General features: G+C 44.5%; 1 protein-coding gene across 1 annotated transcript; it reads left to right on the top strand.

Annotated features, from left to right (window-relative positions):
- Positions 1-6,590: 6,590 nt before the first annotated feature.
- LOC125443332 (E3 ubiquitin-protein ligase MARCHF8-like) lies at positions 6,591-15,205 on the top strand. Its single transcript, XM_048515353.1, has 5 exons — positions 6,591-6,716; positions 8,393-8,472; positions 9,983-10,163; positions 10,923-11,070; positions 14,457-15,205. The coding sequence occupies exons 1-5, from the start codon at positions 6,591-6,593 to the stop codon at positions 14,759-14,761; spliced, it is 840 nt and encodes a 279-aa protein (XP_048371310.1). The 3' UTR covers positions 14,762-15,205.
- Positions 15,206-16,328: the final 1,123 nt, after the last annotated feature.

The raw sequence follows: 16,328 nt of genomic DNA, 5'->3' as shown, positions 1-16,328 counted from the left end.
ACTGCCCCGAACTTCTCGCAGGAATGACTAGTAGTCATGGCTAATTGGCCATGCTGGCAGGGGCTGATGGGAATTGTAGTCCATGAACATCTGGAGTGCCATGGGTTCACCACCACAATGAGTGTCTGGGTGGGGGCCTCCCGGGACTCTAAACTGGCAAAAGCAGCAGGCAAAAATAATCCAAAAGCCGCATTCTTGCACGACTTCATTACAAACGCCCACATTTTAACATTCTTCCACGGACACAATAGATACAGCCACAGGATACACCTTGACCTGCCTAAGGCTTTCTCATCTTGGGGGGGTCCTCCTCACCCCCTCTTCTGAGCAACCCTGTTAGTGAACTGACCAGTGGTGGGATTCAGCCTATTTGTACCTATTCGGTAGAACCGGTAGCTAATTTTTTGTCAGTTCAGAGAATTGGTTGTAATCCCACCACTGAGTCCTTTCGGAACCGGTTGGTAAATTATTTGAATCCTACCAGTGGAACTTACCCTGCTTGCCTTTCTCTCCACACCCTCTCTAGCTCTCCTGGCCCCTTCTCTTTCCATCAGGTCTCCTCTATCTCTGGCTTGATCCTTCTCTGTCACCTTCCCCTCCAAAACTCTCACCTTTCCTCCCCAGTTGCTCTTCTGTCCTTTTCACTCCCCCATTCTGCCCTTCCCTGCCCCCTAACTTGGCCCTCCACCTTCCCATAGGGTGCCGTGTCCTCTGGTGAGCCTTCCAACCTGCTGTTTGGTTGCTCCCTCACTGGCTTGGGGGTCAAGGTTCTCGCTGGGCATTGGGGGCCCCCTCATTTGTTCACCATCCCGCAGGGGAGCTGGAGGACCTCGCGCCAACCTTGCAGTTGTCAGGGGTTCTGCTAACCTTGATGTTGCCATAGGAGCCCACGTGAATGTTGGCGTCGCCCCTGCAGTCACCAGAAGGGCCACAAATGTCAGCATCGCTCCTGTGGTTGCCAGAGGGGGGGGGGTGCTAATGTCTGTGCCGCCCCCACGGTTGCTGGTGGGTGGTGCAGTAGAGTTGTCCACAGTACCCCTGGGAAGTGTTCAGGGTGCCGCAGAACCCTGGTTGGGAATTGCTGTCCTAATGTGTCAGCTGCCATCTGAAAAGACTATTGCAGGGGTCTTCAAACTATGGCCCTCCAGATGTTCATGGACTACAGTTCCCATCAGCCCTGCCAGCATGGCCAAGTGGTAGGGCTCATGGGAATTGTAGTCTATGAACATCTGGAGGGCCATAGTTTGAAGACCCCTGGACTATTGTATGTCAGCCTTCCAGGCCACACTGATTTCTAAGACAAAGCGGTGTCCAATAGCATCAAAGATTAGGGGAATAATCAGCTCAGGTTTTGAGAATGATGAGATCAGATTGGCTTGGTGCCACCTGTGGAGGTAGCCAGTCCTTGCTCCTGCTTTGAATAATTGTTGTTGTTGTTTTCCACTTCTTCTGATTTCCATAGCTTGATCAAAAGAACTGCTCATGCTTTTTTGCTCCTACACAACACCCCTGTGGAATCTGGACACCTTCAGGGACCTCTTTCCTCCCCAGACTTCTTTGAGTTGCTTTCATAAATGGACTGGCTTTACTGAATTCCTTTCCCCTAGGTTTATGCCCACAGTGTGTGCGGCACCAAGCATAATAATACGCAATAACATAATAATACAAAACCATAAGGCTAGTACCCATATTCAATAGCCTCCCAGCCCAACAATTCAGACAATAATGTAATCAGGTTAACAAGTCATAACAAGTAAATCAACATACAATAACACCAACATTAAATATAACATTTAATAACAGCAGCAATGTAATAATCACGGAATCACAATAACCTAACATTTATTTATTTATTGTTTAGTTTTATATACCGCCCTATCCCCGAAGGATATTAGCATCGCATAATAAATAATTACATAGCAACAATAACAGAACATTTCACCATAGCATAACATTACAATAAATTACAAATGCAAGAATAATTGCAAATAACATAACAATATCCAAAAATACGATTCCCTCACAACCCACCAACAATAACCTTACTCCCTACAATTAACATAGCAATTTAACCTGACAGCACAAAGTTGAACAAATAGATGGCGACTTCTTAGTAAGTGCATGCAACCAAAACCACGCGTGACACACTGGCAGGCTTTCAATAAATCTTATTAATATCAGATATTACTTTCAACGGATATTCCGCTCGTTAGCTGAATCCTACTTTCAATTTTGTACTAATTTTTAAAACACAAATCCAATACTGCATGTTATTATAATATTATATTTACAGTCATAACCGTCATACATGACAACATAACCACATTCTTAATCATCAATCTCAATCTGTGCATGTAATGTCCAACTATACAATTCAACATATATCCGACTTGTATTTATGTCCTCCAATAACTTAATATGTTGAAAAGAAGAAGAAACTCGGAGTTCCTAGACTCGATCTCCGGCTGTTCAAGCTAAACTCCGTACTGGAATCCAAAAACAAATGGAACGCCTTCGCATATAAGCGTTTTCGACCATTGTCTACCTCAGACCTTTGAATGAATGTAATTTCTATAATAATGCCATAATGAAGTTACTCTTATTAGTTAGAAACTATTACATGACTTCAAGTTTTCTTTGTTGCCAGCACAAACACACACACGTGTGTGCCTGGAGATGTACCGCTGGAACCGCTGTGCTTAGCCTCCATGCACTCTGCTTTTATGTGAAAGGTATCTCTTACCTGAGAGCTTACTGGCTTGGGGCTGTGAATTTGACAGGTGACTCCTCTGCTCTGGCAAGAGGGCGCTCTCCATATTCTCCGCCACAAAGGCCGTTCCCTCTGGTTCCCCTGCAGGATTTCAGACCAGAGGCTGAGAGTCATTTCACAAGAACACTGACAACAATTGAGTGCAACTGGGTTTAAATCCAAAGGTGGTTTGCCTCCATGACAGTGAAAAGCCCTTCGTGCTGCCCCATGTGGCATGGGAGAGACCTTCCCTCAATGGACAGGAAATGGACTATCTTCCTGGCCACCCTTCACCGCCCCATACAGGAAAATCTCCCTGCCGCTTCCTTGCCTTCCCTATTGCCCTGAGCTTTCTCTTAGGTCAGAGATGCCCCCCCTTCCATAATCCCTCCAGTTCAGGGGCATCCCAGCCTTTTGGTACAAAGAACACACTGAAAGATCACAGGCTGGGAAGGATTTGCCCCATTTTTTTCTCTCCATCTGCCCGAAGGAGAGTAAGCAGCCCAGAGGAAGGGTGCCAGTCACTCTCCATCCCCACTAAAAGGGCTGCTGGGATAAGCACAGCAATGGGAGGAATGGGGTTTACTTGCTTGGGAAGCTGGGGAGAGGGGCAGTAGCTAGGGGGGCGTCTGGGCAGATTATGTGTCAAATGAAAAGCATCAGGGCTGGTGGTGGACACTGGCTGAACATTGGAAGCCCCTGCTTTAAGTACATTCTTTCTCTCCAACCCCCACCTCACCCCACATTTTCTGCCCTCATTTGTTCTTCACAACACTACTGTTACAACCTGCTCCATCGCTGAAGACCTTCAGCGATAAAAGGACAGTGTCAGTCCTGTCCCCACCACAACCTGGTCCGTCCCCGGCAATGCACTTGCCTGCCAACGCCCCTATCCCAGGAGGCATCTGCTGCCAGGCCGGACTCTAGCTGAAGCTCCACAAAGGCTGAGGCAGGGTTGACGGGGGAGCCCTCTGGAAGGATGGAGAACCATCCAGGAAAACTGTGGGGAAAAGACTAAGCAGACTGCGATAGAAAGAATGGAAGAGGGAAACCTCAACGGAACTCCCATTACAGTCGTAAGGTTCACTCTTCCAAGTTTATTGAAGGCAATGGGCTTAGAAAGGGGTCACTTTGCTTAGGATTGGGGTGTAAGGATGGAATCCTATGTACGCTTATTTGGGAGTAAGCCCCATTGATCACAGTCAAATTAACATTAAATGTTAAGTATGTCATATGTATCAGAACACGATCCCATGCATGCTTACTTAGAAGTTCAGTGGGATGCCTCTACAGTGTACTGAGGCCTTGGAGAATTAACCGTGACAAGTCCCGTCAACCTGCTTGATCAGCCAACAAATTTCAAAAGATGCGCCAACTTTGGAGAATATGGAGAAATGAATTTTGGCAAGCAGAAGGGATGGGAAATGGTTCTTGTCTTTCTATAACGATATGTACGCCCTTGCATCCCCGTATCTGCTTTGCTTTCTCTCCAAAAACTCTACAAACTTACTATCGGGGTAATGCCTTACTCTCTGGTCTGAACTAGGTGAAGAAGAAGAAGAAGAGTTTGGATTTATATCCCCCCTTTCTCTCCTGTAGGAGACTCAAAGGGGCTTGCAATCTCCTTGCCCTTCCCCCCTCACAACAAACACCCTGTGAGGTAGGTGGGGCTGAGAGAGCTCCGAGAAGCTGTGACTAGCCCAAGGTCACCCAGCTGGCATGTGTGGGAGTGTACTGAATTCCCCAGATAAGCCTCCACAGCTCAGATGGCAGAGCAAAGAATCAAACCCGGTTCCTCCAGATTAGATACACAAGCACTTAACCTCCTACGCTACTGCTGCTCCTGTGAGACTTACCTATGAGGAAACCTATGTAGGACTGAAAGCACGGATGTTTCTTACATTCTTATTTAATTGCAAACAGTCAGCAAGTCACACCTATATTATGGACACAATTCCATGGAATTCACTTCAATGGAAAATCATTGAATTCACTTCAATGGAAAATCATTGAATTCACTTCAATGGAAAATCAAGGGCAGCAAGTCTATCAAAATTGAAACTGATTTCTGTGCTTTCTTGACAGGAAGGCTTTTGATTGCCACTGAGCATGCTTTGATTTTGCCTTTAATATTGATAAAGAGGCCGGGGCTGAGAGATTGTGAGGGCTCATGGATACAAGCCATGTCATTTGAAAAGCAAATAGATGCAGTGGCCCAGGGAGCTCTCTAGCAGCTGCATCTAATTCACCAACTCTTCCAAATTTAGATTCTACAGTGGTGGCCATTCTAATCTACGCATTTGTTCCCTTGTGACTAGACTAGCGTGACACAGTCTGTAGGAGGCAGCCCTTGAAGACACCACATCTGGTTCAGAATATGGCCCCCCAGCTTAGTACAGGGAGCTAATCAAGGAGCTAATCAAAGGGAGCACATTCTGCCTAATGCTAAATGGCTGCATTGGCTACCGGTTCATTTCAGTTCAATTCACGGAGCTGGTCGTGATCTTTCAAGCCCTTCCTGGTAGAAGCCACACTACCCAGCAGTGGCAGATGCAGAAGTCAGAGCTCCTCTCTCGGCGAGGCAATAAAAAACTAAAAAGAGCATTTATATGGAATATTTGCTCCACAGATAGAGAAAAGAGCAGGGGAATGAAGCAAAGGGCTTTTCAGTTTCTCAGATTGGCTTGAAAAAGTTCTTCCTCTGCAACACAAGCCCACAGTAGAGAAAAGGGAAGTAAAAATTGGAAGGAAACTGACAAGTAAACACAGCAAGCCCAGCTAGTCGAGAGAGCAGAAGACAAATAAAATAAAAAGTCAAGAGAGCAGACAAATAAAATAAAAAGCCATGCACATATGATGTCTTCTAGACCCTTCAGCTTTCCAAGAAAAGGCAGTTTCCACTTTTCTAAAGCAGGTTGAAGCCACAGCAGATACTGCAATAGAGTCTGACATTTCCAAATGACATCTCCAAATATCTGAATCAGATTTATTGTTGAAGGAGGAAGACCTGGAGAAAATAAGTTTGCAGGAGATAATTTGTTTTTCTGGTTTGGCACCCTGCAAAGAGGGCAGGAGCTACCACAGTTGCAAGCTGGTGACCCCCACCCCAAAGAATAAGGTGGGTGCAAGCTGGACCCACTAAAGCACTGGTGATTGCCCTCTTCCTTCCCCTCTGTTGGGGAGTGGGCCCCCTTCCAAGTCTGTGGCTTCCTTCAAAAGCTTCTGCAGCCCCTTGGTGAAAACCAGGGGAGCGTTCTTCCCATTGGATGGCCCCTGACAGTTGGACACTGATTGTGGCAGAAGCCTTCTCTTGAGACTGTGATAGGCACAGAGCAAACTCTGTCCTCAGAGCAAAAGCTCTGGCCGGTTACAAAAATAACCATCCAAAAACTTCTTCAGTGATCAGAGATTTATTGTTGTCTTTCGATTCTGTGCAGAATGGAAATTCTCTCTCTACAAGCAAGAGGAGGTTCAAAGGCTGGGGTTACCACCTGGACTTTCTGATCACCTTTGAAACCCTAAAAGGCTTTTCTTATAGAACAAGCAGGTCAGAAGATGTGTTTACAGTAGTGCCCTCTTTGACACGGCTTTCAGTATAGCAGTTTAGTTCTTCAAACTCATTTTCTTCCAGCTACCGGACAACATGGCCGGCCTCTTTCTCCCTGGCCTTCTGTAGTGATTTGTGAGGGCTGTCATACCTTTTGTACCAGTGATGAGATTCAGAAGGTTCGCACCACTGCGGCAGAACTGGTTGTTAAAATGGTGCTTGTAAACAACCAGTTGTTAAATTATTTGAACCCCACCACTGCCTTGCACGGTATTTAGCTTCCAAGGCAATGGCATGGTATCTTTTCTGCCCATCTTCATCAGTGTTGAGCCTGTTCTGCAGTATTCCTTGACTGTCTGTTGTGCAGTGAGCTTCCACGAGACGGGCGTTGGCTCTTCTCTCCCTGCCCTCAGCTTGCCGGCATGTATTGTGCTACAGAGCACAGCTGTTAACCAACTCAGCAGTAGTCTCATGCCCTCTGAAATCTCGCTCAGTAGCCGTGCAGACAGGATCCCAGTGTTCAATATCTGAAGTTCATAGTGCAGCTTCCCCAATTCGGTTTGCCTTGTAGAAGAAACTGGATTGATTTTATTGATTGATCTCCCACCTGCAAAGGACATTTGAAATTAATTTTTAACCAAGCTATATTAAGGTTTGAAATACAATGTGTGTGGAATGTATTATCTCCCATTTTGGTGCTTTAGTATAAGCAGAAAGGTGACTGGCTGGTAAGCTGCCAGAGGAGGTGGTGCTGGCCACTAACCTGGATAGCTTTAAAAGGGGCTTGCACAGATTTATGGAGGAGAAGTCAATCTATGGCTACCAATCTTGATCCTTCTTGATCTCAGATTGCAAATGCCTTAGCAGACCAGGTGCTCAGAAGCAGCAGTAGAAGGCCATTGCTTTCCCATCCTGCATGTGAGCTCCCAAAGGCACCTGGTGGGCCATTGCGAGTAGCAGAGTGCTGGACTAGATGGACTCTGGTCTGATCCAGCAGGCTCTTTCTTAAGTTCTACAAAGATATTTGCAACCACCACTGATTTATGGAATAGCATCTTGCTGGGGCTGGAAATGTCTCTTGGTTGGCTGCGCCAGGTTTAGTGTTCTAATCCAGAAGGTCATGATTTCTATCAAAATATGTGCTAGAATGAAACAGGAGATAAACTTTGTAGTTGTGGGTCAAAGCATAGGAACCAGCAGTTTCCTGTTCCGTATAATATTCTTCCAGCGTTGGTTTAATTTTAAAACTCCTGAGAAATATATGGAATTGAAAAGAAAAGTGATATTGAAAAGGTATAGAAAACCAAAACAACTAGCATATATGATTAAAGGACTCAGTCCTAAATGCTGGCACTGCAGAGATCAGGAGGCATATTATAGCCATATGTGGACGGAATGTATAGAAGTGAAAAAAATTTGGACAACCGTAATGTTATATATCGAGAAACTGGTGACAATTAATATTGGGATAAATAATGATTTAATGTTCATGGGTGTAATGGAGGATAGAAGGGTAGATAAAAAATATAGCTATATGTATAAAATAATGATCAAAGCAGCACATGCAACAATAGCTTTAGGCTGGAAAGAAAAGAAAAAATGGACAATCCAGAAATGGTTGGAATACATCTGGGAACAAGTGACACTGGACATTTTCAAAATAATAACAAAGAATAAACTGTGGCAAGATAAACAGAGCGAAATCTTGAAGATATGGACCATAAACACGGACTGGATGAAAGAAGCTGGAGTCAATGAGGAGAAATGGGAGAAAAGATTGCAAAGAATGAACTTACTGCTGTTTGTTTGAAAAAACTATGAAAAAAATACAGGGGGGAGGGGGGAAATGTATTGTTTGAAAACGAATGAAGAAAAGCATTAATATAAAATGAAATATTCAAATGATACAATAAAAAAATTATAAAAATAAAAAAGGAAACCTCATGTGAAAAAAAAAAATTTTTAAACTCCGCCTATCAGTGAAAACTAACCCTCTCCATTTCAAAGACAGCTGTGGTGTGTCAAACTGAGAAGGGCAATCTGTTTCTATACAGCCGTCTCATGCACTGTGTTAGAAAGTGTCATTTCTCTTGCAGACTGGTGGCCCCGCCTCTGTTTCTGCTTCTCAGCGCTTCTCTCGAGCATCTACGACACCATCCAATCGGGACATCTGTAGGTAAAGTACTGATTATGCTATTGTATTGAAACACCATTTTCAGCATTGCAACTAAGGATTGAACAGGCACACTTTTAATAACGCTGGAGGTGAATAATTTCACAGTCGAGGGTAAAGACATTTTGTAAGGCGAATGTCTTCAGCTCCCAGTATGCCACCACTTAAATATTTACCACATGCAAGTAAGGAAACGTAATGTTAGAAGCAGCCTTTGTGGGTGGGGGGAATTTCCCCCAGCAAAACCGATACAGGAACTAAGGGCCAAAAGAGATGCTGCAGCAGCAAAACTGGTGTATTACAGAGCAGGTCATGCCCAGAGGCGGGATCCAGCAGGTTCTCACAGGTTCCCGAGAGTAGGTTACTAATTATTTGTGTGTGTCGAGAGGGGGTTACTAATGGGTGATTTTGCCATGTGATTTTTGCCTTAGTTACACCCCTCCTCTCAGCAGTAGCACACAGAACTTGAAGCAGTCTAGCAGGAGGTGCACCGGCGTGCGTGGCTGCCTGCGCCTGCGTGCATTCGTTTCCACTGGAGGACCGGTAGCCCGGCTGCGTCCTTGCCACAACCCACGCCAAGTGCTCCGCCCAGGAAATGCCAGCCGCACACCCGTGCCATGCCCCTTCAGCCCAGCCCCATTGGGCCTTACTACAGTTGCATGCTGAATCCCACCACCATGGGAACCTGTTACTAAAATTTTTGGATCCCACCACTGGTTCATGCCCAATTCTTGTGTGGGCAGGGAGAGGAAGAAGAAGAGTCTAAATCAGTGGTGGGATTCAAATCATTTAACAACTGGTTGTTTAGAAGCACCATTTTAACAACCACCTTGGAAAGTTTCCTGCCAAAGCTGGAAAAGTCTTGAACCCTGCTGAATCCCACCACTTGGTCTACAAATTCCTATGCCGCGACTTCTCTCTCAACCGGTGAAAGGGAAGTCTTAAAGCAACTTACAAACACCTTCCACATCAGGCACCTTGTGCGATAGCTAGGGCTGAGAGAGTTCAGACAGAAATAATCCACTGCTGGTAGAAAGGAAGGGTGTTAATGCTCTAAGTAACTTGATGAAGACGATGACGATGATGAAGAAGAAGAAGATGCCAGCCACAGATGCAGGCAAAACGTCAGGAGAAAATGCTACTAGAACACGGCCATACAGCCCAGAAACCACACAACACCGCAGGGGTCTTCAAACTATGGCCCTCCAGATGTTCATGGACTACAATTCCCATCAGCCCTGCCACTTAGCCATGCTGGCAGGGGCTGATGGGAATGGTAGTCTATGAACATCTGAAGGGCCATGGTTTGAAGACCCCTGCGCCTAGCTTATTAATGTCTGTTATTTCTTCTGAGCATAACTTATTTGGGGCAGTCTTTCAGGTCAGCCCTGGCTGCTCCCGTAGAGGCTGTTCATCTTCTTCATACTGCCCTCACCTTCTGCTGCACGTCTTCTTGGCTAGGGTGGTGGTTGCGCTTGCTGGCTCGTAATAAATTGCTGCGCTTGTGCCTTAGGATATGCCATTGTGAAGGAGATGAGGAGAGCCCTCTCATCACTCCGTGCCACTGCACAGGGAGCCTTCACTTCGTGCATCAGTCGTGTCTGCAGCAATGGATCAAGAGCTCGGCTACCCGGTGCTGCGAACTCTGCAAATACGAATTTATCATGGAAACCAAAGTGAAACCTTTACGAGAAGTAGGTGCTAGAAATGTCTATCAAAAGGCCTAGGTGGTGGTTAAGAGCAGGTGGGTTCTAATCTGAAGAACCGGTGGGTTCTAATCTGAAGAATCTGAAGAACCTCACTCCTCCACCTGAGTGACCGAGGCTTTGGCCATGCTGGCAGGGGCTGATGGGAATTGTAGTCCGTGAACATCTGGGGAGCCGCAGGTTCAGACCTCTGGCCTAGGGACAATTGTACATGGAGATATTTTCAGACCTTTGGAAACCTTTTAGAGATGGTTATCTGTAGATTAGCCACCATTGGTATTATATCTGTATATATAAATGCGAAATACCACTCACTGGCTGACTGACTGACTCATCAAAAGAACTCAAAAACCACCGAAACTACAAAGTTGAAATTTGGCACACCGGTTCGTTATGTGCTTCAGGTACTCGCTAAGAAAGGATATTCACTTCCACTCGACTTATTAGATATTTACTGTTCAACTTTGGCCATCTGCATGAACATTCTGAGGGTGACAGTTAAACACCATGAGTTTCATGTCCTTCAACATGGTATTTTCGATGGTTTTTGAAAAGAGAACTTTGGGAACTAACAGTGGAATCCTAAGCAGAGATGGGGCTTAGAAGGGAGAACTCTGCTTAGCTTTGCACTTGTAGAGGACACTGAACTCCGGCTACTAAGTTGTGAAAAAATGTCAGCTCTGTTGAATGGATGTTGGTTTCACTTCTCTTGTATGACCTAACCTCTTGATCTGGATTTCTTTCTAGTGGGAGATGCTGCAGATGACAACCAGTGAGCGGAGGAAGATCATGGGCTCTTTGACTTTAAATATAATTTATATCACTTGTGTGGTGTGGTCACTGTATGTCCTTATAGACCGGACCGCTGAAGAGATTAAACAAAGGCATTCTGCTAGTATGTGATTTTGCTTTTTTCTGACAATTTTTTTCTTTATTTTTATTCAAGCTATCCTACTTTGAGGGAATAATGATAGGAAAGCCTTAGAGTACAAGTGCTAACGCAGGGGTGGGCATCCCAAGGCATGTGGATCCAGGTCAGAGGTGGGATCCAGCAGGTTCTCACAGGTTCCCGAGAGTAGGTTACTAATTATTTGTGTGTGCCGAGAGGGGGTTACTAATGGGTGATTTTGCCACATGATTTTTGCCTTAGTTATGCCCCTCCTCTCAGCAGTAGCACGCAGAACTTGAAGCAGTCTAGCAGGAGGTGCACCAGCGTGCGTGGCAGCCTGCACTTGCATGCATTCGTTTCCCGCCCAAGGACCGGTGCAGCAGCTGCGTCCTTGCCACGGCCACGCCCAGGAATGCCCCGCCCCCGTCGTGCCCTGCCCAGCCCCATTGGCACTACGCCACAGTTTGAATCCCACCACCATGGGAACCTGTTACTAAAATTTTTGGATCCCACCACTGATCCAGGTGTTCCAGTCTACATATAGTTGCTAGAAAGTTTTGTGCAACTGTATTTACTTGCTTCTCCAGCACTAATGCTGGATTTAGGTTTTGACTGAGCAAGAGTCAGCTGAACTCCATTGAAGTAGGAAGCACGGTGCCCTTCAAGCTTCCCAGTCAGCAGTACATCCATCTCATTGGATTCAGTGACTTTTTCAGACAGCAAAAATGAAATGTCTTTCTGACATTGTAAAAAGAACCATTTTCAGGGTTTTTTTGTCTGCATAGCGTAGAAATTTTGCATTCCCAGCAAAAACGGTTCTTTGCCCTGCCATTTTCTGCTGCTGCAGAAATCCTCCAATACTGCCAGCCATTTGGCTCAATGTAGAGCAACCCGCCTTGCGTGTAGAAAGTCACATCTCTGGTAGCATTTCCAGTTAAAAGGGTGACTTAGCAAAATGGTCTCCAACCTTTTTGATGCGGAGACCCACAAGTCCACATTTACTTAGTATGGAAACACAATTGTGGGACTGGGGGTGGGGAAAAGCATTCGCTAATCATTAAAACAGCCAGATCCTGGGATTCACATCCACAGGATTAGCAAAGTTCACTTTTAGGTCAGGCCCACTGGTTAGCAGATGTGCAGTCGGCATTCCGACTCTTCTTGATAGACCAATGATCTGATTCCGTATAAGGCTGCTTCGTGTGCGTGAACCCTGTAATAACCAGGAAGTCTAACGAAAGGTCTCGGTTTGCTTGACCAAAATAAAACAAGCTTGAAAATCTAAAGACGGTGTCTGGTGAAATTGCAGAGGTCTGAAGGAAGCGAGTCTTTGGTGCTGGCACAGTGTCTTGCTCCTTCCACAGATTGCAAAGACTTGAATTATTGTATATAAAATGTGTAATTTTGCTCAATCGGCATCATTTATCGACATAGTCATATTTATTGTTTCTGGCCATAGACTGTTACAATTCCCATCTTTTTAGCAGCCAGAGCAAAAAGTGAGACATTACAAGATATAAAAGGTTCATCGTCGGATAAGATCGTACGTCGCCCTGAGCCCTTCGGGGGAGGGTGACTCATAAATCGAATGAACGAACGAACAAACGAATGACCAATTTTTCTGCAAGGCTGCTACTGCCTACAACCAGTTTGTCCAGAAATGTAGCCCCAGAGGTTCTGCATCTAAGGGGCAAAAAACCTTATAGTCAATTGCATCCTCAGTGGCAAGAGCTCCGCAGATACAGTTACACAAGTATATTGGTGTTGGAATATAGCCTCCCGCTAGAAGGGCTGAATGTATTTTATTCTATTCAATTTAATATGCTGCCCCTCACCTCTTGGTCTCAGGGCAGCCCACAACATATCATATAGACCACTGGTGGCGAACCTATGGCACGGGTGCCAGAGGTGGCACTCAGAGCCCTCTCTGTGGGCACGTGTGCACAGAGTTTGTCATGTGGGGGGAGCAGAAAATCCCCCCCACACACACACCTAGGCTGGCCTTGCTTCTGAGTAAACCCTCCTAGGGTCATGATTCACCTGTTCGAAGCGTTGCATGGTTGCTTCACCAAGCTTACTCCCAAGTAACGTGTGCCTCAGAGCAAACCATTTTTTCTAAACTAAAACCTCAGTATTGAGGTTGAATTGCCGTGTTGACACTTTGTGATAAATAAGTGGGTTTTGGGTTGCAATTTGGGCACTCGGTCTCGAAAAGGTTCGCCATCACTGATATAGGCATTTACGTGAAGACAGGGTCTGGAAATGGAGTAATGTAAAGCTTGTCCTGAGATTGGTTTGAGTAGTTGGAAAGGTAGGAGGCCCTGGTGTGGTCTTTTTAATGAAATTAAACCATGGCGATAATTTTCTCTCTTAATCTATCTTTTGCTGCATCGCATTGGATCATCCACTCTTGGGTTGTAAATCCTGGTAGGGGCAGATCTAATGAGCCACATCATTTATACGCAAGTCTCAGAATTCACGTTTGCTTGGCGCAGTTGTTTTAGGGCGATCTCGTTAAATGCTTATATAATGTTTGCAGGCCTTAATGTAAAGCACCTTACAGTTTAGAGAGTTTTGGAACTGAGGGTTTTGACTTGGCACAGCTGTATTTACTTGTATTTACTTGGCACAGCTGTATTACATACCTTGCTTTTTTGTCCTTGAGACAATAACATTAGACCTGATTTTGCTGCATTGTTCCCGAATGGGTTGGAGACACTACCTGATAGCGTTAAAATGATTGATTTGCTTAATGGCGCTGAAGTTGAGATACCCGAAGTTGTAGCTAAATTTCTTTTGAAAGACTTGTTGTGGCTAGGAATAATACCTAATGTTTTGCTAAGCTTAGCTTTGTGTTATGTTTTGATATTTTTTCCCCTTCTTGTTTTGTAAATGCCTAGTAAAGGTTACTGAACTGAACTGTCTAAATCACTGTCTGAATAACAAATGAATTTTTTGTAAGTCAGTAATTGTTGTACAGAGCTCTCACATGAGATCCTGATATCCAGAGAGAAGGACTATTTAAATTTGAATTCAGTTTGGAAACTATCTAGTGTAAGAAAAAACAGTTGTGCTCCTAGAGGAGTAAGGAAAAAGAATACTTTGTACAACAATTATTGGCTTGACAAAGGACTGCCGAAATAAAAACCTAATCTAGAGGTTTTATAGCCATACCTGACGGTGTACTGACTTACAAAAAAATGTTCTTGTATATTTATGATTGTAAGATAATGTTGAAATGATACTCACCTAGTGAGTTGGAGTACGCATGGGTGTAATATTTGTGACAGTACCTGTTGTACACCTGCTTGATTATTATGGTGAATAACAAATGAGGCAAAGTATGCTAACTCTTAAACTCCCCCCCCCGCCCCCCCGTTTTCTTTTCTCAGGGATTCTTGAGAGGCCATTTTGGACTAAACTGGTGATGATGGCTGTTGGTTTCACTGGAGGACTTCTGTTCATGTACATTCAGTGCAAAGTCCATGTACAGCTGTGGAAAAGGCTTAAGGCTTATAACCGTGAAATATATGTACAGAACTGTCCAGAAACTGACAAAAAGAGCACATTTGAAAAATCTGGAGCAACTGAGCCAAACACTGAAAACAAAGATGAGCTTGGGAGTTTCTGTGCCGAGACAAACGGTTTGCATGACACAGAATGTGAAGACTCTAGAACAGATATTTCCCATGTCTGATGGGTACACTTGAAGATCTGGGCAAGCCTCAGCTACTCTGCTCAGCTGTTCAAAATCAGCAAAGGTCTATCAGGTGAACTTCTTTCCCTCCATCTCTCTGCTCTCGAACATATCAAGTATCTCATGACCACAAGTTGGCCTGCAACAAGAAATAACAGGATTCGTGGCAAGGCACGGATGTGAGACAGACTGTCACTGTCTGTCCAAGTTAAATCACTGTCAGGTTTGGGGGCTTTTTCCGATGCCATCCCAAAATATCGCAGATTGCGTTCAGGAGTGTGAAACGGTGGATGAAAGAATTGTTTAAGCCACTATGGGAAGCACCAGGTGTTTAAAGCACCCACTCTGCCATATAATGTAAGGGCTTCTTTGCTGGGCTATACTAGTTCAAGTTGCATGGTCTGTGTACTGTGAATATGCACATAGACACATACACAAGCTCCCTGCACCTAGAAAAGTAGCATGGCAGCGGAAAGCCTTTCTGTTCAACCACACAGTCCCTCACCAAGAATCTAAGTTGTACAGCTCAGGGTCAGACTTGATCAGTCAGGGCATCCCACAATATGTAGCTCGGCCTTAAAAAGCAGGGACTTTATCCTGGCAGTGTGGTTGTGCTGGTGGTGGAATTACGCACTGCTTCCCTGATCCAAATCCCTGCTTAGCTCTTTTGAAAGGCTAAACTACACATTGGAGAATCAAGTCACAGATCTCTAACACGGCAGGAGAGACTTCGTATGTTCCAGCTTTAAATCCAATCTGTTCTTAGTGTTATAAGAAACATTGTTTTAAAGGTGAATTGCAAAGCGTATAGAACTTTTGATTCATTTTCATTTTATAATAATTTTATGAACTTATAATAAAATTGTTTTTAAGAGGATTAAAATGGAATCTGATTTAACATGTTCATTTGAATTTTCACAAAGGCCCACATCTACCACAGACCCTAACTAGTTGCCTTTTTTAAAATGACAGAGGCTCATTCCACACATGCAGAATAATGCACTTTCAAACTGCTTTCAGTGCTCTTTGAAGCTGTGCAGAATAGCAAAATCCACTTGCAAACAGTTGTGAAAGTGGTTTGAAAATGCATTATTTTGTGTGTGCGGGAGGGGCCAGAGTCTGTCAGAAGTTCACAAACATGTTAAGCTTAGCACTAAGTGCTTTCTTGGTTTTTCCCCCTTAGGAATTAATTTTCCAAGACTCACTTTTTTTTGTAACACAGGCAGTAATGGATGTAACCACAAACAGATTAAGCGTTTCAGTGCATAAAATGATTTCAGTGTTTTGATTAGCTTGTTTTAAGAGTTAAGGATCAGTTGAAAGCCGAGCATGTATCCCTAATGTAAATTTAATTCCCTGTACATAGCAGAGCAGACCACTTTGGTTGCAAAACTGTTTGTGTGTGTCGCCTGTCAATTTCAAGACAAAGATTGACAAGCACTGAAGAACTTACCATTGATTTTTTTGGTATGGGATGCTGAAGCTACCATCCTGTTGTAAGACTGAAAGGTTCACGTGTAGTCACAATGGTGGCGATTATTAATTAGGTAAATCGAACAAGTCACCT

The sequence above is a fragment of the Sphaerodactylus townsendi genome, linkage group LG14 (genome assembly GCF_021028975.2).
Source record: "Sphaerodactylus townsendi isolate TG3544 linkage group LG14, MPM_Stown_v2.3, whole genome shotgun sequence".
NCBI classification, from domain to species: Eukaryota; Metazoa; Chordata; class Lepidosauria; order Squamata; family Sphaerodactylidae; genus Sphaerodactylus; species Sphaerodactylus townsendi.
Note: the sequence above shows the minus strand (reverse complement) of the source record. Positions and strands in the feature narration are given on the sequence as shown.